Raw genomic sequence first — 24,798 nt, forward strand, 5'->3', positions numbered from 1 at the left:
TTTGGGGAGACAGCTTACGAGTTTATTTGGCTTCATTGGCTCCCCAGGCCAAGGCCCCAACCTTGGCTGGGGCAGGAGAAAGGCACCCAGAGGGCCCCAGCTCTGATAACCTCCAGGGAAGGGGGTCCAGGAACTAGGCCCTGGGGACAGGGGCCACAGTAACAGGACTTGGTCAAAAGTGCTGGTGACACCTGAGGTCAGCCCCTCTCCCCTTACCTCCCCCTCCTCCCTGCACCACTTCCGGGGCAATTCCCTGAGACAGGCTCTGGTCCTCCCAACCAGCTAGGTACAGTGTCAGGCCCCAGTGGGGCAGGTAAGTCAGGGGACCTACAGGTTGTAGATATGTGGGGTGTAGCCCCCCATCCAGTGTGAAGGCTTTCTGTGCAGTGTAGTGTTCCTGACCCCCCAAGGGGCCGGGGTCCCTGGGGGAAACCAAGGCAGCCACAGAGGCCTGCCTGGCTCCTCTTCCAGTGTATGCTATGCCTCCTCTAAGGCAGCTGGAGCGTGGGGGTGTGGCCTGGCCCACTCAAGGCCCTGCTTCTGGTGCCCATGGGGCCTGAGCACCTATATCTTTGGTCTGCGTCCTGCAGTCCTGGGAGCCTCCCCGGAAGGGGTTGGCAGGTGGGGAGTCCCAGAAGGGGTCTGAGTCTGGGAATAAGGTCCAAGGTGCCCGTCTGGGCGCAGGCTGTGGAGAGGGCAGGGGTGAAGGCCGTGGCCCAGCTGACACGAAGCTCCACGGGTCAATACGGCTACGGAGTGGTGAGGGCCGAGGTCGGCTGATAAGGCCCAAGGGTGGTGATCGAGGGGTTCCAGGGGTGCCAGGAGCCGAGCGTGATATTCCTGGTGGGGGTGAGACAGTTCTTCCTATGGAGTTTTGAAGGGGTACACGGTTAAACATCTACTAACAGTTCCCCAGAAGGAACTGCCCTGCTCCGGTCTAAGCTTCTAGCTATACTGTATGTGTGTGTGTGTGTGTGTGTGTGTGTGTGTGTGTGTGTGTGTGTGTGTGTGAGCTATGATTCTAAGGCGCTTCATGCTCTATGACGTGTCTGTTCACTACACAGTGTTGCAGAACCAGGCTGTTCTAGACTCCTCTGGGCTTGGTGACTTACTAGCCGTGGGAGCCCTGAGCCTTTACATCTACATGCTCTGTGCTCCTTAACTTTGCCTCATCTACGCTGCAGACAGCTTAGCAGTTAAGGGTGCCTGCTGCCGAGACTAACGACCCGAGTTCAAACCCTGGAACCCAGGTGGTGGCAGGAGAATACCTGTAAGTTGTCATCCATATTTGCACTGTGGCGTGTGTCTCCTCCCCCCCCACTGAATAAACACATGTCAAAACAAATTAATTTCCTCATTTAGCCTGGCATGGTGGTACATGCCTGTCATCTCAGAACTTGGGATGCTGAGACAGGAGGACTGGGCTATACAGGGAGACCCTGCTTCAAACAATCAAATACAAGTACTTCATCTGAAAACTGGGTATAAGAATGTTTGAGAGGCTGGGGGGTGGTGGCGCATGCCTTTAATCCCAGCACTCGGGAGGCAGAGCCAGGCGGATCTCTGTGAGTTCGAGGCCAGCCTGGTCTACAGAGTGAGTTCTAGGACAGGCACCAAAACTACACAGAGAAACCCTGTCTCGAAAACACAAACAAACAAACAAACAAACAAAACAATAAAGAATATTTGATACGGGGCTGGAGAGATGGCTCAGGGGTTAAGAACACTGGCTGCTCTTCTAGAGGACCCAAGTTCAATTCCCAGCACCCACACGGTGGCTCACAACTGTCTGTGACTCCAGTTCCAGGGGATTAGACACCCTCACACAGACATATACGCAGGCAGAAACAAAAGTCAACGCTCATAAAAATAAATTAATTAAAAAAGAATGCTTGATACACAGATTATAAGTACTGTAATGGTTACAGTACTTGGCCTAACTAATCAGTGAGTCTGGCACCATTAGGGAGATTTCTATTATTTCACAGCTGAGCCTAGAGCTCTACCTGTGGTCCCAGCGCCTAAGGCTCTGTTTTGGGTCCCCAGCAGCTGCCTGAGATCCTCTAAGTTCCTAGCCTCCTCCCTTCTCAGAGGGCCTCTACCTCACACTCAGTCTTAGGGTCACTCACCACGTGTCTCTTCCCGCCGAGGGCTCTTGGCTGACGGCTGGCCTGAGGGAACGCCCAGGTCCAGCAATAACGGTGCAGGAGTGGGTGGGCCACGGGCATTGGGTGTTGTGGGTGAGAGGCGGATGAGCGGGGTGGAGGGCATCTCGGCTGGGCAGGGTGAGGGCATCTGTGCAGGGGGTGGTGCTGGTGGGGGCTCCCCGCGTTCACGGCTCAGGCCTCCAGGAGGCTGCAGGTCACGGCCAAGACCCAGGGAAGCCAGCAGAGCGGTGCCCCGAAGCAGCGCACGTTGGATCAGTTTGGGAGTCCCGGAGCTGCTGCCCCGCTCTGTGGGCCCGGACCGCCGTGGCTCCTCTGGCTCCGGGCTAGGCCGTGGAGGGTTACCTGTGGGCAGCAGTGGCACGGGTAGTTAGATGGAGGCTAGTACGCCTGCCGGGCGAGCATCTTCGGGACCCCTGGGTGGCCTTGGAACAAGAACCGAGTTCTGCTTCCCACTGCCATCTTCCTGGGCTCTATCCGTAGAGCAGCTCTTGCCGGTCTGCAGAACCCCCCTACCACACACACACACACACACACACACACACACACACACACACACACACACACACACGTCGGCCAAGGGGAAGGGGTCTGAGGGCGGGGACAACGGCCTGGAGCAAAGTCTGGAAGGAACTGTTGTAGAAGCTATCCTCCAAGCGGAACAGATCACTTGCTCGGAGTAGCTGTAACTTCTCCAGTCAGGCTTGTTTAAAGCCCTACATAGGAGGGGTGTGGAGGGTCACGTGACCGTCACCTGACCTTCTCAGGTACTCATTCTCTCCTGTACCTCCTAGCCAGCTGTCCTGAAAGTCCTTCACTGCATTATTTTATCAAACCCTCCCTGCTCTAAGCCCTTGCCCTCCCTCTGGGTGCCAGGCACCTAGCTGACCAGTCTGGAGACCTGGGTTGTCTAGACACAGAAATATAAGGCTGGGGAATGTGAGCTTCTGCTGTGAACAGGATTTAGCTTGGAGTTCTGTTGGCCCAGGGAATCTTCTTTTTTAAAAAATATTTTATTTGTATGAGTATTTACTACTGTGCATGCCTGGTGCTTGCAGAGGCCAGTAGAGGGCAATGGATCTCCAGGAACAAAATAGTAATAAAAATGTAAAAAAGAATCTACACGTATTAAAATAAGCAGGAGAAAAATGAAAAGAGGGAAGCGAGAGTGAAGCCTGGAACCCAACGGGGTGAACGGAAGTTCCTGAAGTCAGTTCTGAGAAACAGAGGTCCCCGAGCTAAGTGACTTGTCCAAGGTAACTCGCTTAGGATTTAAATTTGCCTCTAACTTCCTGGATGTCAGAGTTAACAACCCTGCTATTTAGGAGAAGACAGCAGGATACGCTTGACCTGGAGACGAAGGTGAACTTGCTTCCAAGGGGCTTTAGGCTGGTGAGTGCTCCTGGCAATACCCTGTAGGCAGTTTTCTGTCAATGTAGGCTGACTACAGGCTGCCAAAGACCGACTCACTGTGACCAGGTTCCTAAGGCCAGAACCTCCGTCTAGCGATCCCTGGTAGTGGCCTATGCATGAGATGCTCTGTGTGTGGGTCCTCTAAGAGACCCCAGTTCTTAGGTCTCAGCCAGCATCCTGACTGTGGGTGTTTGGAAGGTAAGGTCATTGCTCTTCTCATGGACCCAGATGGTAGCAAGAGTGCAGGCCCGGGAACCACAGGCTTGGTCAGCAGTTAGGCTGGGGTGGTGGTGTCCTCTCACAAAGAGTGACCAGCGGGAGAGGTGTGGGAGCGAAGTCTTGTGTCCCTCCTCTGGGAACTCAGGGAAGCCATGGCCAGAGGGCCTGGCAGGACATGGACAGGACTGATCTGACCACCTGGGTTCAGAGGCCCTCCAATCCTCCCTTGGTCCTTCTGGCCTGGTACATTCTAGAACAAACAAATTCAATCCCCCTAGACTTCCAGTTTTCAGTTCAACCCTCATACAACAGCCAACTGTGGGCTGCAACTGCTGGAGCAAAACATGTGGGGGCTGGAGAGACGGCTCAGTGGTTAAGAGCACTGGCTGCTCTTCCAGAGGACCTGGGTTCAGCTCCCAGCACCCACATGGAGGCTCACAGCCATCTGTAACTTCTGTTTCATGGATCTAATGCCCTCTTCCCTCTTGTGGTGCTCACAGGCAATGCGTGCACACAGTGTACATACACACTTTCAGACAAAACACCCACACATATAAAATAATAATTAAAACGAGGTGTGGCTGGGTGGTGGTGGCACACACCTTTAATCCCAGCACTCAGGAGTTAGAGGCAGACGATCTCTGTGAGTTCGAGGCCAGCCTGGTCTAACAAAGAGAGTTCCAGGAGAGCCAAGGCTGTTACAAAGAAAAACCCTGTCTCAAAAAATCACACACACACACACACACACACACACACACACACACTCTAAAACAAAACAAAACCTTAGTAGAGGGAATCTAGAGGGCCTGCCTCCAGAGTCAGATCAGCCAGGGTTCAAATCCTGGCTCTGCCAGTGCCCTACAGCAAAGCATTTAACTTCTCTGTGCCTCCTGTGTAAAGTGAGCCAATGATGCTATCCGCTCAGCAGATAGGAGAAAGCCAATATTAACTGTTGTTATTAGAGACACAGGTAGAAGGAGGTGATGGCTATGTGTGTGAGTGCTGATTGGGAAGGGCCCAGCTATTGGGCACAGTTGAGTGAACAAAATAGGGTCTAAGGTCTACATTCTGCTGTGTGCAGCAGGCGGGGCTGGGATCCCTTTGAATGGTTCCTAGGTTGGAATAAGGTCCCACAGACAAATCACAACTTTCTTGGCTCTGTGGAATCTGGGCAGTGTTGAGCTGAGCCCTCTTCCCTCTGGTGTTGGGGCCCCACTTAGCTTCCTAAGTAGTCTGTAGAGAGAAGGAAAGCTTCCCAGGAAGTCAGCTGAGAATATGGAAGCCGCAGGTTCTCTTGATTAGAGTCCTTAGCTGGGGGTTTGAGGTAGCATACTCCCCTCTTGGAGCCTCAACTTTCTTGTATCTAACATGGGGAGAATACTGGTTCCCCACTCACAGGGTTAGACATGTCGTCTCCCTCACAGGGAGGCAGTTATCATCACAGAGACAGAAGTCTTGATTCCCCGAGATGCAGATGGGGGTCCCAGATCTCTTTTAGCCTTGTCTTACTGTCTTCTTCTCCACCCATGGGTCCACAGAAGGGACTCTGAAAAGCACTGTGGAAGCCATCAGTATAGCACCACCTCTTCTGAGGTTACAGTGCTACCCAGAGCTGCAAAAGTCCTTATGAGGAGGGCTAGTCTCTAGCAGCCTGAGGCCTCAGGTAAGTCTACTTGTGTGAGTCTGGAGGCCGGAACTGGTGACCTGGGCTCCAGGTCTGCTTCTGTGCGGCTTTGGCTTCAGTTTCCTAGTCTTGAGAGAGAGCACTAAAGGCAGGATTCCATCTCTGCCCGTTGGCTTCTCAAAGTCTACCCAAGTGCCAGCAGAAAGAGTTAAGCAAGACCCGATAGGGGAGACAAAGTTACTCACCGTTGAGTGTTGGGGGAGTAGAAGGAGATCCTAATGGGGATGAATCATCTGAATCCAGGTACCACGTGGCTTCATCCATGCGGGACCTTCTTCTGGACAGGGAGGGGCAGAGAAGGCATGCTCTGTGAGTCTTAAGCCTCTAAAGAAGAGTACAAGAGCAGGATGGGGAGACTCACTTACCTCCCATTCTGGGCCTCCCCAGGCTTGGGGGAACTGGGACCCCAGGCCCAGCAAGCACGCCTCTCTCCATTGCTTGAATCTTCTAGACGTCTAGGGGACTGGCGACCCCAAGTCTGGCCTGACTCTGCAGGTTCCACTGTAAGGGAACACCACGGGGTCTGAGTCCACCCTTGTCCTCCTGCACCATGCCAGCCAGGACGGAGGGGCTGGGTTGGGCTTTGGTGGGATAGGTAGGTCTAGGCCCTGGGCCAGCAGGGAGGTGGAAGCATGTACTTAATCCCTCAGCTGACCTTCGCTACTCATCAGTTAGAAAATCACCTTCAACTGCTTGAGTGTGAATATTTGCTCGGCTACTTACTGGCCATGTGGCAAATTACTCATTTCAATGTTCTCGTCTACACTTAGCAATCCACTAGAATTACTGAGTTAATATTTGCAAAGCATTCAGGAAAATAAAGACTGTATGACCTGCTGAGCGGTGGTGGTGCCTTTAGTGCCTTTAATCCCAGCTCTTGGGAGGCAGAGACAAGTGGATCTCTGTTAAGTTCAAGGCCAGCCTGGTCTACAGAGGAAATTCTAGGACAGCCAGAACTGTTACACAAAGAAACCCTGTCTCAAAAAACCAAAAAGAAAGAAAAAAAAAAAAAGGAAGAACCAAGCGTGGTGGTGTGTGGTGGCACAGGCCTTTAATCTTGGTACTCAGGTAGATCAAAGTTAAGACTGTCTCAAAAACAAAACAAAAAAACCCCAAATCATGAGATTATATAATTACCTCATTGGGGGGAAAAAGTAAATTTTTTGGGGGGAGCGGGACAGAGAACTTAAGGTAAAAGTCTAGATGAAGAGGAGGGAAGTCTGGAAGCAGAGGGCAGAATATAGTGAGGGGGGCGGATCCACTGCCTGACGGGTAGTTTTAGGGGCTGTGGGGAAGGCAGGGCAGACCAAGTTTCTTACACTGGATGGCTCGGAACCGAGGGAAGGTGGGCGAGTCCCCAGCCCCAACCTCGAAGACGTTTCTCCTCCGGTCAAGGCCAGGAGAGGCCTGCACAGTGATGCGGTGTTTGAAATCTGGGTTTGGAAAAGGAGAGGGCGGGTGCAGATTTGTGAAGAGGAAGCCCTCAAAAACCTCAGGGACCCGTGGGAGGCTCCCAGGCCTCTCCGGTAGTGGCCACAGTGGCTGTGTGCTTGGGGGTGCTTCACTGCATTCCTGCCTCGAGGCTTTCAATAAGGAGAGTCGGTGGTTGACCCCCCTCCCAGGTAGATAAGTTAGTTTACAGAGCAGGCAGGCCGGCCTCACCCTCTAGTCCTCACAACTTTCAGGAGCACCACTGGCAGCCACTAGCAGCTGGACATGCAAATATTCCCGTCAGGACCCGCCCACAGGAAAAAAATAAACCCCTCCCTACTCCCGCCTCCCACCAAAACCCCAAACCAATCCCGAAGCGGCCAGCAGACAGGCTGACCACACCCCCTGACACCCACAGCCAACGGCAGATAGGCGTCCCGGAGCCCCGCCCCTTACCCAGGGGCATGCTGATGCGCTCTCCACCGTCGCGCGCCCGGAGCTTGCTCCGCTTGAAGGTGCCGCGGCGGCGGCGCACGTGTGGCCGCTCTCGGTCCACTTGCTGCAGCAGCAGCGTCAGCTCGCGCTCGAACACCTCCAGCTCCCATTGGGCCAGCAGGTGCTCGCGCCGTCGTAGCTGCTCCGCCTGGGACCGCTGCTCGCGGGCTGCACGCGTCAGCTCCTCCTCGCGGCTCAGTAGTTCCTGTGCTCGGGACAGTTAAGGAGGTGGGGTCAGCCAAGCATTGACCCAGACCTCCCACCTCATCCTCTGCCCCATCTTGTATCGCTGGAGTCCTCCCACCTTTTCCTTGGCCCGCAGTTCGTCAAAGAGGCCTTGGATCTCGCGTTTCCAGCCCTCCTGCATGGAATGGAAGGAGTCCCGTGGCATCTCCCGTAAGACCTGCGCCTCTAGCGCCTCCAGCTGCTGCAGGATGGAGGCGAAGTCGGGCCTGCGGTGGGGGTCCTGTGCCCAGCAGTCTAATGGGGCGGGATAAGAGGGTCTGTGGGTATATGTGTCTGGGGCTAGGGAGTTTACCCCTCACCCGCCCAGCCCGTCCTCTTACCGGCCATGAGTTGTGCGAAGGGTTCAGGGCAGGTAGACGGGATGGGCAGTGTTAGCTTGTTAACAGCCACACCATAGGCTACTGCAAGACAGTCTATGCCACGGTAGGGCACCTCCCCAGTCAGCAGTTCCCACAGCAGCACCCCGAAGCTGTAGGGGAGACAAGGCATTTGTGTGTTCTCTTCACTCCAAAGCAAGGAGTAATTAAATGGTTTGGGGCCCTTCCGGCTTCAGCCTGTCTGGCCACCCCTTCTCACCTGCTGCAGCCCCAGACCGTCCAGTCCCAACCCAGGCTGTACCTCCAGACATCGCTGCCCTTTGAGAAGGTGGAGGCCTTGATAACCTCAGGAGCCATCCACGCATAGGTCCCCGCAGCACTCATCTGGGTGGTCTTGTGCCACTCTCTGGCGAGGCCGAAGTCGGTGATTTTGAGGGTCTTTTGCTCCATGTCGTCACCCTCGATGGGCTGCAGCAGCAGAACTGGGGGAAAAAGTGGAGCAGGACTGTGGGTGTGGAAAAGAGAGCTAACGCCTAGGGGAAGAGCGTGTGGCACACACATCTGATAGAGGTCTGGGCCAGGGACTGAGTACACAGAGGTGACTGATGAGCACCTGGCTTCCAGAAGCTCACAGCTGGGGGTGAGACTTAAGAGATAACAACGGTGGCACACATTTACTGCAAGGGATTTCTAAGTTGTTTTTTCTCCTCCTCTAAATGATAGAGCTAAATTTTAAGACTTAGTTCTAACTAAAATAAACAAGCCAAACTAAACCAAATGAAACAAACAGGTAGGAATTCTTTTTTTTTTTTGGGGGGGGGGGAGTTGGAGACAGGGTTTCTCTGTGTAGCTTTGGAGCCTGTCCTGGATCTCACTCTGTAGACCAGGCTGGCCTGGAACACACAGAGATCCGCCTGGCTCTGCCTCCCGAGTGCTGGGATTAAAGGTGTGCACCACCACCGTCAGGCAAATCATTCCCATTTTACAGGTAGGGAAATGTCTTGATCAAGGTCATAGCAAATAAAGTAGAGATTCCATTCAGCCTAGGGCTGCAAAGCTAATGTTCTAGCTTTTTCCTGACAGTGAATGGAATAAAAACTGTAATGTGGTAGATTCTCAGTGTTGGTGGTTCTGCTTTCAAGAAAAACCTAGCCAGGCAAGGTGCCTGGGCTACAGAGTGAGTTCCAGGACAGCCAAGGCTGTTATACAGAGAAACCCTGTCTCAAAAAACAAAAACAGAGAGAGAGAGAGAGAGAGAGAGAGAGAGAGAGAGAGAGAGAGAGCGCTCTGTTGAATGTCTTGCCACTTTGCTGAGGCAGGAGTGTGGACTGGAACCTAGGCTGGGGAACAGGAGGGAAGCCCTCAGTGAGCAAAAGCCTGCAGGTGCTGGAGCCTCCAGCACTGTGGCTACCACAGCTTCTCACAGCAGAAGACCCCAGAGGCATCTACCGAGGGAGCTGGGTGTGAAGAGGAAGGGGGGGTGATGGCTCTTGGTCAGACTTAGCAGGGCTGTCCCCGGGCTTTGATCCAAGTGTGGCCGCCACTCTCAGGACTAGGAGGAGAGGCGCAACTTAGAAACCTCTTGCCAGGATACAAACAGCTCAAGCATCAGTGGTGGATCACACCTTTAACTCCAGCTCTCAGGAGGCAGAGGCAGGCGGATCTCTGAGTTCGAGGCTGGCCTGGGCTACAGAGCAAGTTCCAGGACAGCCAGGGCTACACAAAGAAACCCTGTCCCTGTCATGAAAAACAAAGCAAAGCAAAACAAAACCCACCACCACCAATAACAAAAAACCCAGCTCAAGTGACAAGTTTTAGAGCAACAGGAGGACAAAGTCACAGAACCCTCAAGGGTCCATTCCTGGTGAGCAGGACCACCTGTTCTGAACATGTGTCAGGCACATCCTCCAGCTCTCCTGCACAGGATGTCAGGGCCGCAATGGGGACATGATAGGCGCTGAGAGTGAGGGAGAGGGGAAGGGCACCTATGTGGCCAGGTAAGCCAGGGAGGGCTTCTCGGTGGAGGGGTCAGACCAGGTTTTCATCTTTGAAAGCCTGAATCCAGAACCCATGTTTCCACTGCTGGCCAAGCCCTGAAGTTTCATGGATGATTTGGTATTGCTGCCTAAGCCCTCCCCAACCCTCCATTTGGGGGGGGTCTCTCTTTCCTTGCAGCCTCTCCCATTCTCAGACTCCCCTTACCACCCCTGGGCTGCCTCCGTCTCTTCCAGTGCCAGCCCCACTCCTGCATGGCATCTTTTAAACTTGGCATCTAGGCGAGACAGCAGTGACACGCTCTACAGAGTATGGCTGTTAGTCTGTCTGCCCCCATGCCAGGCAGACTCGGTCTCTCCTAATTCAGAGTAGGGTCTTGAACTCCACCTGCCCCTCTTCTGGACTGGGACTGAGTCTGGCATAGACAAAGCATAGGATGACAACAAACGTATCTCACAGGGTTGTCAAGGCGTCTCAGAGCAGTTCAGACATTTCAAAGCCTGGAACCTGACAGCCGGCAGACTGTACTCACTACTATCATCTGCCTTCGCCATCTCCGCTCACTGCTGTGAGAGTCCACTCCTTCCTCTCCACGCTCAGTCCTAGCTCCAGCCTCCGGCCCCAGGGCAGGCTGCTGAAGGCAGTGGGAGCCCTTGCTGGGCCTGTGAACGGCCACAGGCTGGGGCAGGACGCAGAGTACAGGCCCTGTGGAGCCAGGACCCCCCCTCACTGAGGACCTCTCCCAGCCTTTAACCTGGTCTCTAGCCACCTGTGGGTGCCCACAGACGGGCAAAGCACTTTCTGCACCATTTTCTCAGCAGGGAGAGCCAACCTCCCTCTTTTTGGCTGGGGAATCTGAGTTTCAGAAAGAGGTAGCAGTCTCAGGCCTTTGTATCTGTGGCATTCCGCTACCTCCCCACTCTCCACTCTGGTATTTGCCCAAGCATCTCACTTCTGCATCCCCAGTGGTTCCTCCAGGTTGCTTTGTACTGCCTGGGTCCTGAATTCCTCACAACCTAAGTTACTGTTCTGATGCCTGACTGGGACCTTGGGCATGGGAGGTCAGTGGCCACCTAGGGGGGCTAGAGAGCCCAAGCCTTGGGGCAAGCCTGTAGTCACCTCCTTACTGTCCCCCACCCCCTCCCGGCCTTTGTCAGCCTCGGGAGTAGCCTGGCCAGCTCACACCTCTTCCTCTTCCCTCTCATGGTCCCTACTTCTCCTTTCTAGGAGGCCTGGGCTAACTTAGGGGGGTGTTCTTTGGGGGCGAATTGGGGGAGGTCAGGTCCAGGCCGGGCTGGCTGGTCAGTCCTGTGACTCGTGGGCCTAGAGAATTCCCCCTTCTCTCCCAGCCAGGCTTTCTCACAAGGCCCCCATTGTCCAGGAAAATCATGCCATTGTTTACTGCCTGAGCCCCCCCCCCCCAAGCCCAGGGACTCCCCCCACCCCAATCCCACAGACAGCAACTCAGGCCTAGGACCGGGTCTGTGAAGTTGGATGCCAGACTCAGGCTGAGGGCACCTTGCCTGCCCTTCACCACCACCCAGACTGAGAGGGAAGCAGGGAACTAGGTCCCGGGCTGGGGGGGGGGGCAATCCCTGGCTCCTTCCTCTCCTGAAACCCTGCCACCCCCAGCTCTTTCCTCCCCTGCAGGCAGCTGGGCTAGGGAGGGAACAGGGGCTGGAGCTGGGGCAGGAAGCCAGCCCAGGGGCAGCAGGAAACACAGGAAGCGGTGTAGAGGGTGGGGAGCAGGGGCCCGGACTATTGTTCCATTTTTTTCTGGAAAGAGAACGGAGGAAAAACAGAAGACAGGAGCCCCCACCCCCTGGGCCTTTGGGGAATCCCCCTCAGGCTAGTGCAGGGAGTGGGGTCCCTGGGTGGCTAGGGTCCACTCTGCTCTATGGATGATGGGGGGGTGCTCAACTTTGGCACGGACTTGACTATCACTGGTTCTGCTAGTTCCCTCTAGCTCCTGCTTTACAGTAAGCCAAGAGACTCAAAATGCCCGCGCTGACCCCTCTAAGGCTCCCCACGCCTTTCCTCTCCAGCCATCCCCCTGAGCACTGATCCCACTGCATCCCCTGCCTTTCCCAGCTGTGCTCTCTGCTCCAGCAGACCCAGGTCCTGGTGTCCCCACATTGCTGGACTGCCTCTGAGCGTGCACTGTGGTCAGGCCCTGCCCAGACACCCGACCAAGCACCTCACTAAATGCTGCCCGTTTTGGACTGGCTTGAGACCTGCCCACTTCAGGAAGCCGTCTGCACCTGTCACTGACGGGTCTTTGGCCTGTGATAACGCCTATGAATGGGAGTCTGAGGAGTGAGCGAGGAGTCTCCCTTCACTAGGCACTACCAGCCCTACTTCCTGATTCCCTCTTGGCCATCCTGCCAGAAAATATCTGCATCACTGGCTGAGGACCCACTGCCCATTGGGCATCCTGTGTCAGGGCTTTTGACGGCCATTTGAGGCTGCTCCGGCCTCCTCATCACTCTCTTTTTGTGAGGCTCTGAGTTGAAGCAATCGGCTTATGACCATGTAGTCAGGGAAGAGTGGGATGGACCAGCCTTGATCTCCAAGCAGGGAGGAAGGTCTTCCCTTCTGAGATCTCTGTCCTGAAGGAGCTGCCTAAGGGAGGGGGCGAGCAGCAACATCATGTTTATGAGTTTCAGGAAAGGGGAAGGCTGGGAGTAGCAGGCCTCCCGGGGACTTCCCTGAGGTGGTGACCATGGTTAGGCAGGATGCTGATGGCCACCTGAGAGCTGTATGTTTGTTTTAGCTTGTCCAAACTGCAGCGGCAGGTTGGGATCACCGACTTCTAGGACAGAGGCAGAAATCTACAGGTGCCTGGGGTTCCTGTTTTGGGGTCACTGATAGGCTATGGGTATCCCTGGATATCTAGTACTCCTTTTAGGTCAGGTAGGAGTTCTTGACTTCAACATCTCCCCAACTAGGCTTAGCTAAGAGTTAGGAGGAGATGTGCGCACCTGGGCCTTGGCTGGGCAGTGCCCCTGGCCGCCCGTTCCCCTGCTCCATGCCCCTGGAAACTCACTGTTGTTGGACTTCAGGTCTCGGTGGATCACGGGCACCAGCGCCTCGCAGTGCAGGTAGTGCATCCCACGGGCAATCTGCACAGCCCAGTTGACCAGCACATGGGGGGGCACACGCCGACCAGCCAGGGCCCGGCTGAGAGGCCCACCAGCTGCATACTCCATCACTAGACACAGGTTTGGCTCCTCCAGGCACACAGCTTTGAGGGCAATGATGTTGGGATGTGCCAGCATGGCGAAAAGCCGGGCCTCCTGTCTAACACTTTCAGCTGTCACACTTATGTCCTCATCAGGGTCCTGGCGAGCTGCTTTCACGGCCACCAGCTCCCCTCGCCAGCTGCCACGGTAGACCTTGCCGAAGCCACCGATGCCGATCACCTCCTCCAGTCGCAGCTCCTGGAAGCTGGCCACCTCACAGGGGGGTGGGCCTCCACCCCGAGACACATAGTTGGATGGAAAGATGCCCACCTGGCCACCCACCTGGCCCGCCCACCAGCCCTCATCTCCGGAGATGGCTGCATCCCGGGACAGCACCTCCACACGGTCGCCCTTCCTCAGGGCCAGCTCGTCCTGCCCATTGGGCTCATAGTCGAACAGGGCTGTCCAAACAGGGTTGGCATAAGCTGCTGCCGCCTTCGGGGACCCCTCGGGCCGGACTCCACCACTACCCCCGCCGCCCCCACTGCCACTGCCATTCCATGACCCCAGCGGGCTCTTGAGGAAGAGGTTCTTCAAGGGCTCCATGGCCGGGAGCCAGCTTTGGAATGTATGGGGGACTTTCTTCGGGTGCCCGTGGTCTCCACCCCCGCTGGCTTCTGAGGCCCTAGTGCCGGAACTTGGGCATACGGGCCCTGGCCCTCAGCCCCAGACCCACGCCTCTCTGGGGAGCCAGGAGTGTCCCCTCCCGGCCCCCCGCATCTCGGGCTTCTGGAGGAGGGCACCGAGGGCAGTGTGGTCAGGCTGGAGGGGTGGGGCCCCCTGGCCTCCGGCGCCTCACCATGGCTGAATTGGAGCGACAGAGAGTCCCTCAGTCCCGAAGTAGTCCAGGGAACCTGGCTCCAGCGCCCGCCTACTGTAAGGTGGGGCCTGCCAGGGTCAGCGCCCGGACTCTGGTTGCGTCTTCAGGCACAAGAGGTGAAGAGAAAAGTCCCCGGTGGAGCCGAAGCTACCTCTTGTCGGGCTAGTGCCTTTGGCCCCAACAGCTCCGACCCCGTTCCCTTCTTCCTCCTCCCTTTGTACTTTGGCCCCGGGGGCGGGAGGCAGAGGTGGAGGGTGGAGTTTCACTTTTTTCCGCTCTTCTCCCTCCTGCAGGAAACAGCATCAGATGACGCGGGCGGGTTGCACCGCTCCCCTCCCGGAGGCTCCCGGCGGCTGGGACCGGGAGTTCCCGGGGAGATTGGCCAAGAGAAGGAGAAGGCGGGCAAGGTAGTCCCGGGCGCCCCCCTCACACACCCACACACCATCACAACTCTAAGAAGTAAAGCCTTAGGTTATGTCCTCCGCTCCTCAGGGTGGATCGCAGTGGATCTCTGCAAAGACAGGCAGCAATCCTTGTGTCTGAGCTCTCATCAGCAAAATCGCGCTTGCGATTGCCCCCAAATCCGAGTCTGGTCTTGGCTATGAAGTTGCAGGGCTCTTTAAGCTTCGTTCTTTTCGTGTATGAAATAACAACATACCCTGCTTTGCAGAGCTAGAGGGGGCGGGGACAGGGAAGATCGGAACTTCAGAACTAGCTACACCTCAAGCTCTTGGAACCATTTAAAATTCTCTTCCTTTCACCTGAGAGACAATTCGCTTTTTCGTGTTCTTTCCCCAACAGGTAGAAACCTGAAAGTGTTGTCCAGAACTCTGCCCGGGATTGGGCTGAGAGTGAAGAGCCTTCCACAACCTTTTCGTTGGTTAGACTCACTTGCCTGGTGTCTGTCACTTTAAGAAACACTATGCCATCCTGTTCGACTACTCAGGCCTGTTCTGGAGGAGTCCCTCTCCGCTTCGTCTGGGCTCTGACCCGGAAGTAGAGGGGGCTCGAGACCGACGACGACGACGACTTAGGGTCTAGCACTAAGAGGGGCGGCCCAAGTTGGGGGCGTGACCCGGTAACGCAAACTGGAAGTAGCCGTGAGGAGTCCCAGCCTCCTGTGAGGCGTTAGAAAAGCGCAAAGGCCGTTGCCCAATGGCGAGTCCCCAGGGCGTGCGCATGCGCCAAGTCGCTTCCCATTTTGGGGCTCTCTAGACTTAGACTGCGTGCACGCCTGAGACGCCTCCGCAGCCAGTCACTTCGCTGCCTCTCTGCGCTTGCGCACTTTTGCCGCCGGGTTTTCCTTTTCCGGGTCCCTACTAGTTCTAACGGGCGCATGCGCCAATGCAGGCTGGCAGCTCGCGGCTCCTTCTTCCGGCCTCCCCTTTGCGCCGGCACCGGTAGAAGCGGGGCGAACGCAGAGCCCCAAGAGAGTGACCTGCGACCCCGGAAGTGGACCTCAGTGTCCCAAGGCAGTCCCCGGTTCGGAGCCAAGAGAGCTATCGCCAGCACTCCGAGAGCACCCACTCCACGCCCACCTCTGGATGCCGCCGGCGGGTGCCCAGCCCATGCCCTGCGTCTGCCTTCAAGCTCGGCCCTTCACAACAGTTCTGGGCCTCCAGAGGGGGCCCAGGCCCCGCCTCTGATGCAGTCCCACCCCTGCGTCCCGGCCTGATCCGGCTGACTGCCTGGGCCGGCCCCGCCCCCTGCCCGCGCCCTCGCCCCACCGATACCCTCCCCCGCTGGGGGAGGCCATGGCGTGAGCCCTCGATCAGATCCCGGGACCCTCGGGCGCCAGGCGGGGCATGGGCCGGGGGCCGCCCCCATGAGGGTCCCGGGAGGAGGGCGTGCGCAGCAGCGGCTGGGCCATGGGGTCTCAGGTGTTGCAGATCCTGCGCCAGGGGGTGTGGGCCTCGCTCACTGGCGGTTGGTTCTTCGATCCGCATCAGAGCACCTTCTCCAACTGCTTCCATCTCTATGTCTGGATCTTCCTGCTCATCTTTCCCTTCTTGCTGTACATGGTGAGAGCCTGCCACCACCTGTAACCACTGGGAGAGGGAGGGCAGCCTGGCAGGGATGGGCACCAGGTCTTGAGCCCTGGGGTGTTAGAGTCAGACTAGTCACCGTAGAGTTTGGGCGTGTGTGGAGGGAAGACCGAGCCTTTCCTGCGTAGGGTTACCTTGAGTGCCTCATTGAATCTGTGCCTCCGGTTCAACAGAAAACTGCTCCTAACGGGGTCTTTGTTGCATGAGGGGATGAAGTTTGTAAGCTGGTAATCCTAGTCATGGCAGTGGTTGCAGGTACACCCTCAAGGGAGCGTACTCCTGTGAGAAGGGACCTGACCGAACTGTCACCTCCAGGTCCTGCCCCCCAGCCTGATGGTGGCTGGAGTGTACTGCCTGGTGGTAGCTGTCATCTTCGCTACCATCAAGACTGTGAACTATCGGCTGCACGCCATGTTTGACCAGGGTGAGATCGTGGAGAAACGTAACTCTACCATGGGGGAGCAGGAAGAAGAGGCTGCCCAGGGGGACAACAGTCTTCCCAGGTGGGTAGGGCTGCCCCAGTGATTGTCGTTTCTCTGTGCCTGAGTCATGTCTGTGTCTTGGAAGTTCGAGAGGGCTGAGGAAATATTGGCCCCAAGCACTGACTGCAGGCAGTCTTAGAGCTGTAAAAGGGAGCCTTGAGGAGGAAGGAGTGTTAAGGATGGTGAGAAACAGTAAAGAGAGATTAGCTGAGAGCTTACACTCAGCTGTTCTCTCTGATGCAGGGACCCCGGTGTGGAGATGACAGTGTTCCGGAAAGTGAGCTCCACACCCCCGGTGCGCTGCAGTTCCCAGCATTCCGTGTTTGGCTTCAACCAGGTTTCGGTGAGTCGGCCCCGTCTCGGACTCGTCTTGCTGCTGTCCGGGGCCAGCTCCAAGCCTGCTTCTTGCTCTGTTTGTTCATTTGTGTTCTCTCTCCTGTCTCATCAGGAACTGCTGCCCCGGATGGAGGATTCTGGGCCCCTCAGAGGTAAGTGGCTGCTGTTCTGGGCTGGCTCATGGTGGTGTGGAACAGGAGGACATAGAGGACCCCAGGGTCCTGGTGACAATCTTGGTGCTGTGGTTATAGACATCAAGGAGCTGGTACGGGAGCAGGGCAGCAACAATGTGATTGTGACCTCTGCCGATCGAGAGATGCTCAAGCTCAGCTCGCAAGAGAAACTGAGTGAGTGGACACAATAGGGCAGGGGTCTGTCAGGAATACCTCGTGGCTTGTGCTTGTCTCATCCCAACTTTGGCTACGTTGCTCCTGGATGGGACCCCCCTGGTGTTCCCCTCCTGGTCGTACCCTCGGGAAAGTAGAGGTTGTGAGGTCCCCTTAACCACGAGTTGCCTTTGCCACATACCCTTCTCTCATCCCGTCTTCCTTTCTTCTGACAGTTGGAGACCTTCCCCAGACACCCCCGGGGGTTGTCCCAGACCCCTCTCTCCCCAGCACAGACTCTTCGGAGCGTTCTCCCCTGGCTGGAGATGGTGTTCCCTGGGGTGGGAGCAGTGTGGCAGACACTCCCATGAGCCCCTTACTGAAGGGGAGCCTCAGCCAGGAGCTAAGCAAGAGCTTCCTGACCCTGACCCGGCCTGACCGGGCTCTGGTGAGGACCAGCAGTCGACGGGGACAGTGTCGAGGAACTGGAGGCTACCAGCCCCTGGACCGGAGGGGCTCAGGTGACCCCACCCCCCAGAAAGCTGGCTCTTCAGATTCCTGCTTCAGTGGCACTGACAGGGAGACCCTGAGCAGCTTCAAGAGTGAGAAGACCAACTCTACACACCTGGACAGCCCCCCTGGTGGGCATGCCCCTGAGGGCAGCGACACAGACCCTCCTTCGGAGGCTGAGTTGCCTGCCTCCCCAGATGCTGGGGTCCCCTCCGATGACACGCTTCGCTCCTTTGACACAGTCGTTGGAGCAGGGACCCCACCAGGCCAAGCTGAGCCGGTCCTGGTTGTGCGGCCTAAGGACTTGGCCCTGCTTCGGCCTAACAAACGGCGGCCCCCCACGCGAGGACACTCTCCACCTGGCCGTGCCCCAAGACGGCCCTTGCTTGAGGGTTCGGGCTTTTTTGAAGATGAAGACACCAGCGAAGGTAGTGAGCTGAGTCCAACATCCAGTCTCCGGTCTCAGCGCCGCTACAGTACTGACAGCTCCTCATCTACTTCTTGCTACTCCCCCGAGAGCTCCCGGGGTGCAGCAGGGGGTCCCCGGAAGCGGCGGGCCCCTCATGGGGCTGAAGAAGGAACTGCTGTGCCCCCTAAGCGACCATATGGGACCCAGCGGACTCCCAGTACTGCCAGTGGCAAAACTCATGCCCGTGTGCTGAGCATGGATGGGGCAGGAGGTGATGTCTTGAGAGCTCCCCTGGCTGGCTCCAAGGCTGAGCTGGAAGCCCAGCCTGGAGTGGAGCTGGCTGCTGGGGAAGCTGCCGTGCTGACTGCTGAAGCCCGGAGGGGACCTGCTGCCAACCAGCCTGGCTGGCGGGGGGAGCTGCAGGAGGAAGGTGCTGTGGGGGGAGGTGAGTGTGGGCCCCAGGGGTGAGGGTGAGGGTGAGGAAGGAGACCTGGGAGGGTTGAGTTTGGGTAAAGGGCAGGTGGCAGCAGACCTAGTCAGCATCAGCTTAGCCTCCGTGTCGGGAGGCAGATGGGTGTGGATTTAGTGGTTAAGAAGGGTGGTTCAGCAGAGCCCAGCTAACTGCCTGGCTCCAGGTCCTGTGGTGAGCACCTGAGCGTCTGTTCCCTGAGGACATCATCTACCACACTTCTCCATCTGCCCACCAGTGGGGCAGGGCAGATCATTGTCACCCTTGCTTCTAGATGAGGAAGCTCAGGCACGAACGGCTCCGTATGCCTGGCAGGGTTCCTGAGACCAGGTGTTACTGTACTAAGTCTAACCTTTAGCTCCATGCTGGAGCACCTGTCCTGATCCCAGCCCAGCCAAGCCTGTCACTTACGCTTGGGGCTTCTTTCTGGGCAGCACCCGAGGACACAGGTCAGCGGGAATGCACAAGCAACGTGAGGCGGGCTCAGGCTATTCGGAGACGACACAATGCAGGCAGCAACCCTACCCCTCCAGCCTCTGTCATGGGCTCGCCACCCAGGTGAGCATCTGCCCCCTCTCTGCAGGGCAGAGGGACCAGCTGGCTCTTGCTGGTGCTAACTTAGGGCTTCCGCTGTCCAGCAGCCTGCAGGAGGCGCAGCGGGGCCGGGCCGCCTCCCACTCCCGGGCACTGACGCTGCCCTCGGCTCTGCACTTCGCCTCTTCCCTGCTGCTCACGCGAGCTGGCCCCAACGTCCATGAAGCCAGCAATTTTGATGACACCTCCGAGGGTGCCGTGCACTATTTCTACGACGAGAGCGGTAAGCCCTGCCCAAGCCAGCCTAGCATGTCCTCTGTGCTTCCCACACATCGCTGGCTCCGCACTCACCCACAGCACTGGTGGTCGATGAGTTCTCCCTTGGCTCTGTGGCAAGTGCTTTACCCGGGCTGCCTGATGTCCTTGCAACATCTCTGAGGTGTGGGTGTCACCACCCCTGCTCTGCTGATGAGGAAGCCAAGGCACACCTGAAGCCACAGGCTGAGCTAGTGGTAGAACAGAGCCATATCCAAGGCAGGCTGACCACAGGGCCCAGGCTTTGGATCCCTAGGCCCCTTCCTGTCTAACACTTGGTCCCCAGGGCTGGGCTGTCACGGCAGGGGACATACCACAGGGCTCCTCCTCGTTCGTTGGCCCTGATGCCCAGTTAGATCCGCCCTTGACAGTGCTGTTGTGCCTCTGTCCCAGGTGTGCGGCGGTCGTATACCTTTGGCCTAGCTGGAGGTGGTTACGAGAACCCTGTGGGACAGCCAGGGGAGCAGGCAGCCAATGGAGCCTGGTGAGTCTCCAGGCTGGAAGGCCTGGTAGGCTGTGTTTCTGGGGAGCACCTGAACCTAGTGTTCTTGCTATGGTGGGGCAGCACAGGCCTGCGAGGGGAAGAAGATACGGAGGCTGGGACATGCAGTCACGCCAGGCTTCCAAGTCTAGGAAGCCTAGTACTGGCTTCCTGGGGGGGAGGGCAGAGGAAGTACCGCTTTCACATGTCGGCCAGGGCCTACGAGAGAGACGCTTGTGCTGTCTCCCTTCTTCTGACTCCGGTGTGCTTGCCCCTTGGACGTCCCAGCTATGGGGCAGGCATCCCCACTTGCCTGGCCTTGGTTTCCATCTCACCAAGTTGCAGGGTTTGCCCATGGCCTTCACCCTCATTGCTGCTGTACCCACAGGGACCGTCACTCACATTCCTCCAGCTTCCACTCGGCTGATGTGCCTGAAGCCACAGGAGGCCTGAACCTGTTGCAGCCCAGGCCGGTGGTTCTTCAGGGTATGCAGGTGCGCAGGGTGCCCCTGGAGATCCCAGAGGTGAGGAGCAGCTTTGAAAGGTTGTGAGGAGGGAAGGGGACAAGGTGCATGTAAGCAGATGACTAAGGCTGGCCTGGGTAGATAGCCTGCTTGGGCATCCCAGGAGGGATAGATTACCCTCAGGAAGAGCTTGGGGTGCCACTGTGTCCCCATCTTTAATGGCTTGGCAGAGGTAGCACAGGCTTGGAGCTGAATGGCTCGTGAAGTCTTATGTTTCCTTACTCTGGGAATGGGTCTGGTGTGTCCCTCTCTGATCCTAGAGTGGGAGCAGCTAGCAGGATAATGGATGTTTCACAAAGATACTTGTAGAATGGCAGTTCAGTTTGTCCTGTGCCTGGCAGTCTCCGAGTGTGATTGCCTGAGATCACCTGTTAATGCACCTCATCACAGCATGGTTAGTGATAGTGTCCTTCTTTACTGCTAATCGATTATCACTTACACAGTCATTCCAGTAGTAACAGAAGCACGAAGAATGCATAAAACATGACCTCAGCTATTGTCCCAGCTTCTCCAGAGACTGAGACAGGAGTACCACATGAGCCCGAGAGTTGAAGGCCGGCCCTGACAACCAAGTGGGATCCTGTGTCTATTAAAATACATGCACACTCCGATCAAAACAAAACACCACCCAAACATGTTGTCAGAGTTCAGAGAATAGTCCTAAAAGGACTAACTCAAAATGCCTAACACCTAAGATCACAGATGGACCTTGAGCACTGCTAGAATCCGCCATGTGCCAGTCTGTGTGTATGTGTTTGTGTGTGAGACAATGGGGATTGAATGCTGGGTAAACATTCTATGACCAGGCTATTTTCCCAGCCCTCTCTTATTATTATTGTTATTATTATTTATCTTGAGACAGGATTTCACTAAGTTGATTAGGTTGGCCTTAACCTCACTCTGTAGCACAGGTAGGCCTTGAATTTGGGATTCTCCTGCCTCAGCCTCCCAAGTACCTAAGATTATAGGTCATTGCTGCCAGCCTGGCTACCTTTTCTTGATTCGTTTATTTTATGTAACCATTATGTAGAATCAGCAGCAGCAGCAGCAGCCTTGCTGTCTGTGTACTTGTCATTTATGGGCAGAGCTGTGCATCTTTGGGCTCTCCATTGTATCCTGCAGATGCTGTGTGTGCATGCCTGCCCCTCCTCCCGTGTGTGTGTGTGTGTGTGTGTGTGTGTGTGTGTGTGTGTGTCTGTGTGTGTGTCTGTGTGTCTGTGTCTGTGTCTCTGGGTATGTGTGTGTGTGTCTGTGTGTCTGTCTGTCTCTGGGTGTATGTGTGTCTGTCTGTCTGTGTTTCTCTCTGGATGTGTGTGTCTGTGTCTTTCTCTGGGTGTGTATGTCTGTCTGTCTCGAGTGTGTCTGTCTATCTTACTCTGGGTGTGTGTGTCTCTCTCCCTCTGGGGGTATGTGTGTCTGTCTGTTTTTCTCTGGGTGTGTGTCTGTCTTTCTCTGTGTGTGTGTGTGTGTGTGTGTCTGTCTGTCTTTCTCTTTCTGTGTGTGTGTGTGTGCATGCATGCACACTCGTACAGCATATCACAGTGTCCATGTGAAGGAGTCAGTGTTCTCTATCCACCATGGAGTTCAGGGACTGAACTCAGGCTGTCAGGCTTGTGTGGCAAGTGCTTTTACCCTCTGAGCCATCTCAACAACTGATTAACACTTGTTGAATGAAGTGTACACCAGCCTAAAGAAGCTAAGTACTTTTCTCTGGGACACACAGCTCTAGCCTGTCCTCAGGTGTGCTCCTGAATGGGTTGTCACAGTGACAGTAGTGGCTCCATGTTGAAGGAGATACTGTCTGTGCTAGGTCCTGACGGACAAAGTAGACTTCACTGAAGAGTCTGCCTGAGTGGGGAAGATGGACATAAGATTTGGTGACTCTGGCACCTGGCAGCCTGTAGCAACAATTCAGCCATGTCCTAGGAACCTAGAGCTAGGAGCAAGCCCTTCTGATTGAGAGTCAGAGCAGCCATAGGGCCACTAGACAGTGTGACCTTGGTGTGCTAAAGTACATGCTCAGTCATCTGACCAGTGTGTTGGGGGAGGGATGATGATAGATCATGGGGGTGGCGGGGCTGATGGCCGCGGCTGTGGGGACTGCAGTTTGACCTGCTGGACCAGGACTCCCTGCACGAATCCCAGGAGCAGACACTGATGGAGGAGGCACCGCCCCGGGCCCAGCACAGCTATAAGTACTGGTTTCTTCCTGGCCGTTGGACCTCTGTGCGCTATGAGCGTCTGGCCCTGCTGGCTCTGTTGGACCGGTGAGTACCTGCAGTCATTGTTTACTAACCCCAGAAAGTGCTGGGACTCTGCTCTTCCAAACTCGGAACCTGTTGAGATGGCCATGCTGTCAGAGGTCCTGAATGGCGCAATTGCTGGAGGCTGTGTTGGATTTTTGTTGTTGTTGTTGTTTTGGGTTTTTAAGAAAGGGTTTCATAAACCAGGCTGGGTTCAAATTTGTTATGTAGCTGAGGCTAGCCTTGAACTCCTGGTCATCTTCTTTCCACCTGCCATGCTGAGGTTACAGGTGTGCACTACTGTACCTGGCTTGGTTTCTGTTTTTGAGACAAGGTCTTGTTTGTAGCCTAGACTGGCCTGAAATTCACTCTGTAATCCAGGCTGGTCTAGACCTCCAGTGATCCTTCTGCCTCAACCTCGAAAGTTCCAGAACTAGAGTCCTGAAGCACCACTCCTGGCTGCAGTGGGTTTCTTTAGGCTCCTCTGGAGTACAAAGGGGTTGGGGTACAGGGCTACCCTTCTCTCCAAGCCTTTCTCAAAATGAATGAGTCCTTACTGTTCTCCCTTTCCAGGATCAGGTTTTTCTTTCCTTCTGTTCTATTTGCCTGAGTGCTGTAACCTAAATAGGTTCATAAACTTGATTGCCTCGAAAACCTTTCCTGGGGGCTGGAGAGATGGCTCAGTGGTTAAGAGCACTGGCTGCTCTTCCAGAGGTCCTGAGTTCAATTCCCAGCAAGCAACCACATGGTGGCTCACAACCATCTGTAATAGGATATGATGCCCTCTTCTGATGTGCAGGTATACATGCAGAGCACTCATACATAAAATATAAATAAATAACAATTTTAATTATTAAAAAAAAAAACTTTCCCATGTTCAGAGGGGAAACAAAGGCCAGAAAGATGAAGTCAAAGGACCTTTGTTTGCCATCAAGGAGTTGGGCCTGATTCCCCCAGCCTGATTTCCTGTCTATCCCCCTTGTTTCAGCCTGCGACTGGGGACAGGTAGGATATTGCCCATGTACACATCATGGCGCTCCTGCTGTGTGCACACTGTAACTCATGTCAGCATGAACAGGAAGTGGATACAGCCAGTGACCCAACAAGATGGTTTTTGAGAGCAAATGTCACCTGGTCTCTTTCCTGTGAGGTCAGAAGTTTAGCTTTTCAGAGGCCCAGAGGTGGATCTTTAGGACAGAGTCCTCTCTCCCCAACTCTTCTTAGAAACTGGGGTGGGAAGCTGTGCCCTGACTCCCATTTCTTTGTAGGACGAGGGGGATAATGGAGAACATTTTTGGCGTTGGACTGAGCAGCCTGGTTGCCTTCCTGGGATACCTGTTGCTGCTCAAAGGCTTCTTCACTGACATCTGGGTCTTTCAGTTCTGCCTGGTCATCGCCTCCTGTCAGTACTCCCTGCTCAAGGTCAGACCTGGCTCCCCGAATCCACAGCTTTCCTGGGCCATCCCTTCCCCTTGTTCCAGGTCTGAGGGGAGATATAGATAATCTGATTAAGGTCCCCGGCAGCCAGCTCCCCATCTGACAAGTACAGGGTCCTGCCTTGGTCACTTACTACTGCCCAGTGGTGGAGCTGGGCAGCTCTCAGTGCTTTGGTTCTTGTATGGTCCCCAGTTCTTGTTACCAACACGACCCTGTCTCTTCCAGAGTGTGCAGCCCGATGCAGCATCTCCCATGCATGTGAGTACCTGTGGGGCAGTGCTCTGGCCAGAAGGCCTCAGTGCAAGGCCATGGTGGGAGAGGGGCAGAGCTCCCTTACTACCCGCTTTGCCCCCATCTTCCCCAGCTTTCCAGCTTGGATGTGGCCAAGTCTGGGGCGTGTTGAATATGTGCACATGCCAGCAGGGGGGTCATTGGGAATGCCCAATTCCTCACTGGCCCACTCCCTAGGGCCACAACTGGGTGATTGCGTACAGCCGGCCCGTCTACTTCTGCATCTGCTGTCTGCTCATCTGGCTGTTGGATGCCCTGGGCACAGCTCAGCCCTTCCCACCCGTCTCTCTCTACGGCCTCACGCTCTTCTCTGCCTCTTTCTTCTTCTGTGCCCGAGACGTGGCCACTGGTGAGGCAGGGCAGGGCAAG

At 55.8% G+C, this 24,798-nt stretch overlaps 2 protein-coding genes across 3 annotated transcripts in view; one reads left to right on the forward strand and one right to left on the reverse strand.

The window, feature by feature from the left end:
- Positions 1 to 15,427, reverse strand: Map3k11 (mitogen-activated protein kinase kinase kinase 11). 2 transcript variants are annotated; one of them, XM_059262657.1, is made up of 11 exons: positions 14,470 to 15,427; positions 13,012 to 14,314; positions 8,272 to 8,452; positions 7,974 to 8,122; positions 7,712 to 7,887; positions 7,369 to 7,612; positions 6,801 to 6,914; positions 5,847 to 5,982; positions 5,667 to 5,758; positions 2,130 to 2,510; positions 1 to 864 (listed from the first exon to the last, which is right to left on the reverse strand). In XM_059262657.1, exons 2-11 carry the CDS (start codon positions 13,751 to 13,753, stop codon positions 527 to 529), a joined length of 2,553 nt encoding a protein of 850 aa, XP_059118640.1. In that variant the 5' UTR covers positions 13,754 to 14,314; positions 14,470 to 15,427; the 3' UTR covers positions 1 to 526. The 2 variants fall into 2 exon arrangements, with proteins under 2 accessions (XP_059118640.1, XP_059118634.1); XM_059262651.1 differs by having other exon boundaries at positions 13,012 to 15,427.
- Positions 14,312 to 24,798, forward strand: part of Pcnx3 (pecanex 3) — a 25,843-nt gene continuing 15,356 nt past the window's right edge. Inside the window, exons 1-15 of the mRNA XM_059262667.1 lie at positions 14,312 to 14,434; positions 14,829 to 16,048; positions 16,388 to 16,575; positions 16,798 to 16,897; positions 17,003 to 17,042; positions 17,142 to 17,237; positions 17,453 to 18,580; positions 19,039 to 19,162; positions 19,243 to 19,421; positions 19,847 to 19,937; positions 20,323 to 20,458; positions 22,604 to 22,725; positions 23,970 to 24,123; positions 24,364 to 24,396; positions 24,607 to 24,778. Coding sequence (XP_059118650.1) covers positions 15,896 to 16,048; positions 16,388 to 16,575; positions 16,798 to 16,897; positions 17,003 to 17,042; positions 17,142 to 17,237; positions 17,453 to 18,580; positions 19,039 to 19,162; positions 19,243 to 19,421; positions 19,847 to 19,937; positions 20,323 to 20,458; positions 22,604 to 22,725; positions 23,970 to 24,123; positions 24,364 to 24,396; positions 24,607 to 24,778 — 2,716 coding nt within the window. The 5' untranslated portion in view covers positions 14,312 to 14,434; positions 14,829 to 15,895. The remainder of the gene's footprint in view (positions 14,435 to 14,828; positions 16,049 to 16,387; positions 16,576 to 16,797; positions 16,898 to 17,002; positions 17,043 to 17,141; positions 17,238 to 17,452; positions 18,581 to 19,038; positions 19,163 to 19,242; positions 19,422 to 19,846; positions 19,938 to 20,322; positions 20,459 to 22,603; positions 22,726 to 23,969; positions 24,124 to 24,363; positions 24,397 to 24,606; positions 24,779 to 24,798) is intronic.

This window comes from Peromyscus eremicus, chromosome 1, assembly GCF_949786415.1.
Source record: "Peromyscus eremicus chromosome 1, PerEre_H2_v1, whole genome shotgun sequence".
Classification (NCBI taxonomy): Eukaryota; Metazoa; Chordata; class Mammalia; order Rodentia; family Cricetidae; genus Peromyscus; species Peromyscus eremicus.

Bases quoted from the DNA above. Each gene is read 5' to 3' on its own strand.
- Map3k11 (XM_059262657.1), bottom strand. From the start codon at position 13,753: ATGGAGCCCTTGAAGAACCTCTTCCTCAAGAGCCCGCTGGGGTCATGG. The intron at 6,915-7,368 runs GTAAGGGGCGGG...TTCCAAACCCAG, and splicing joins GCGCATCAGCATGCCCCTGG to ATTTCAAACACCGCATCACT. The intron at 865-2,129 runs GTGAGTGACCCT...AAAACTCCATAG, and splicing joins TCGGCGGGAAGAGACACGTG to GAAGAACTGTCTCACCCCCA.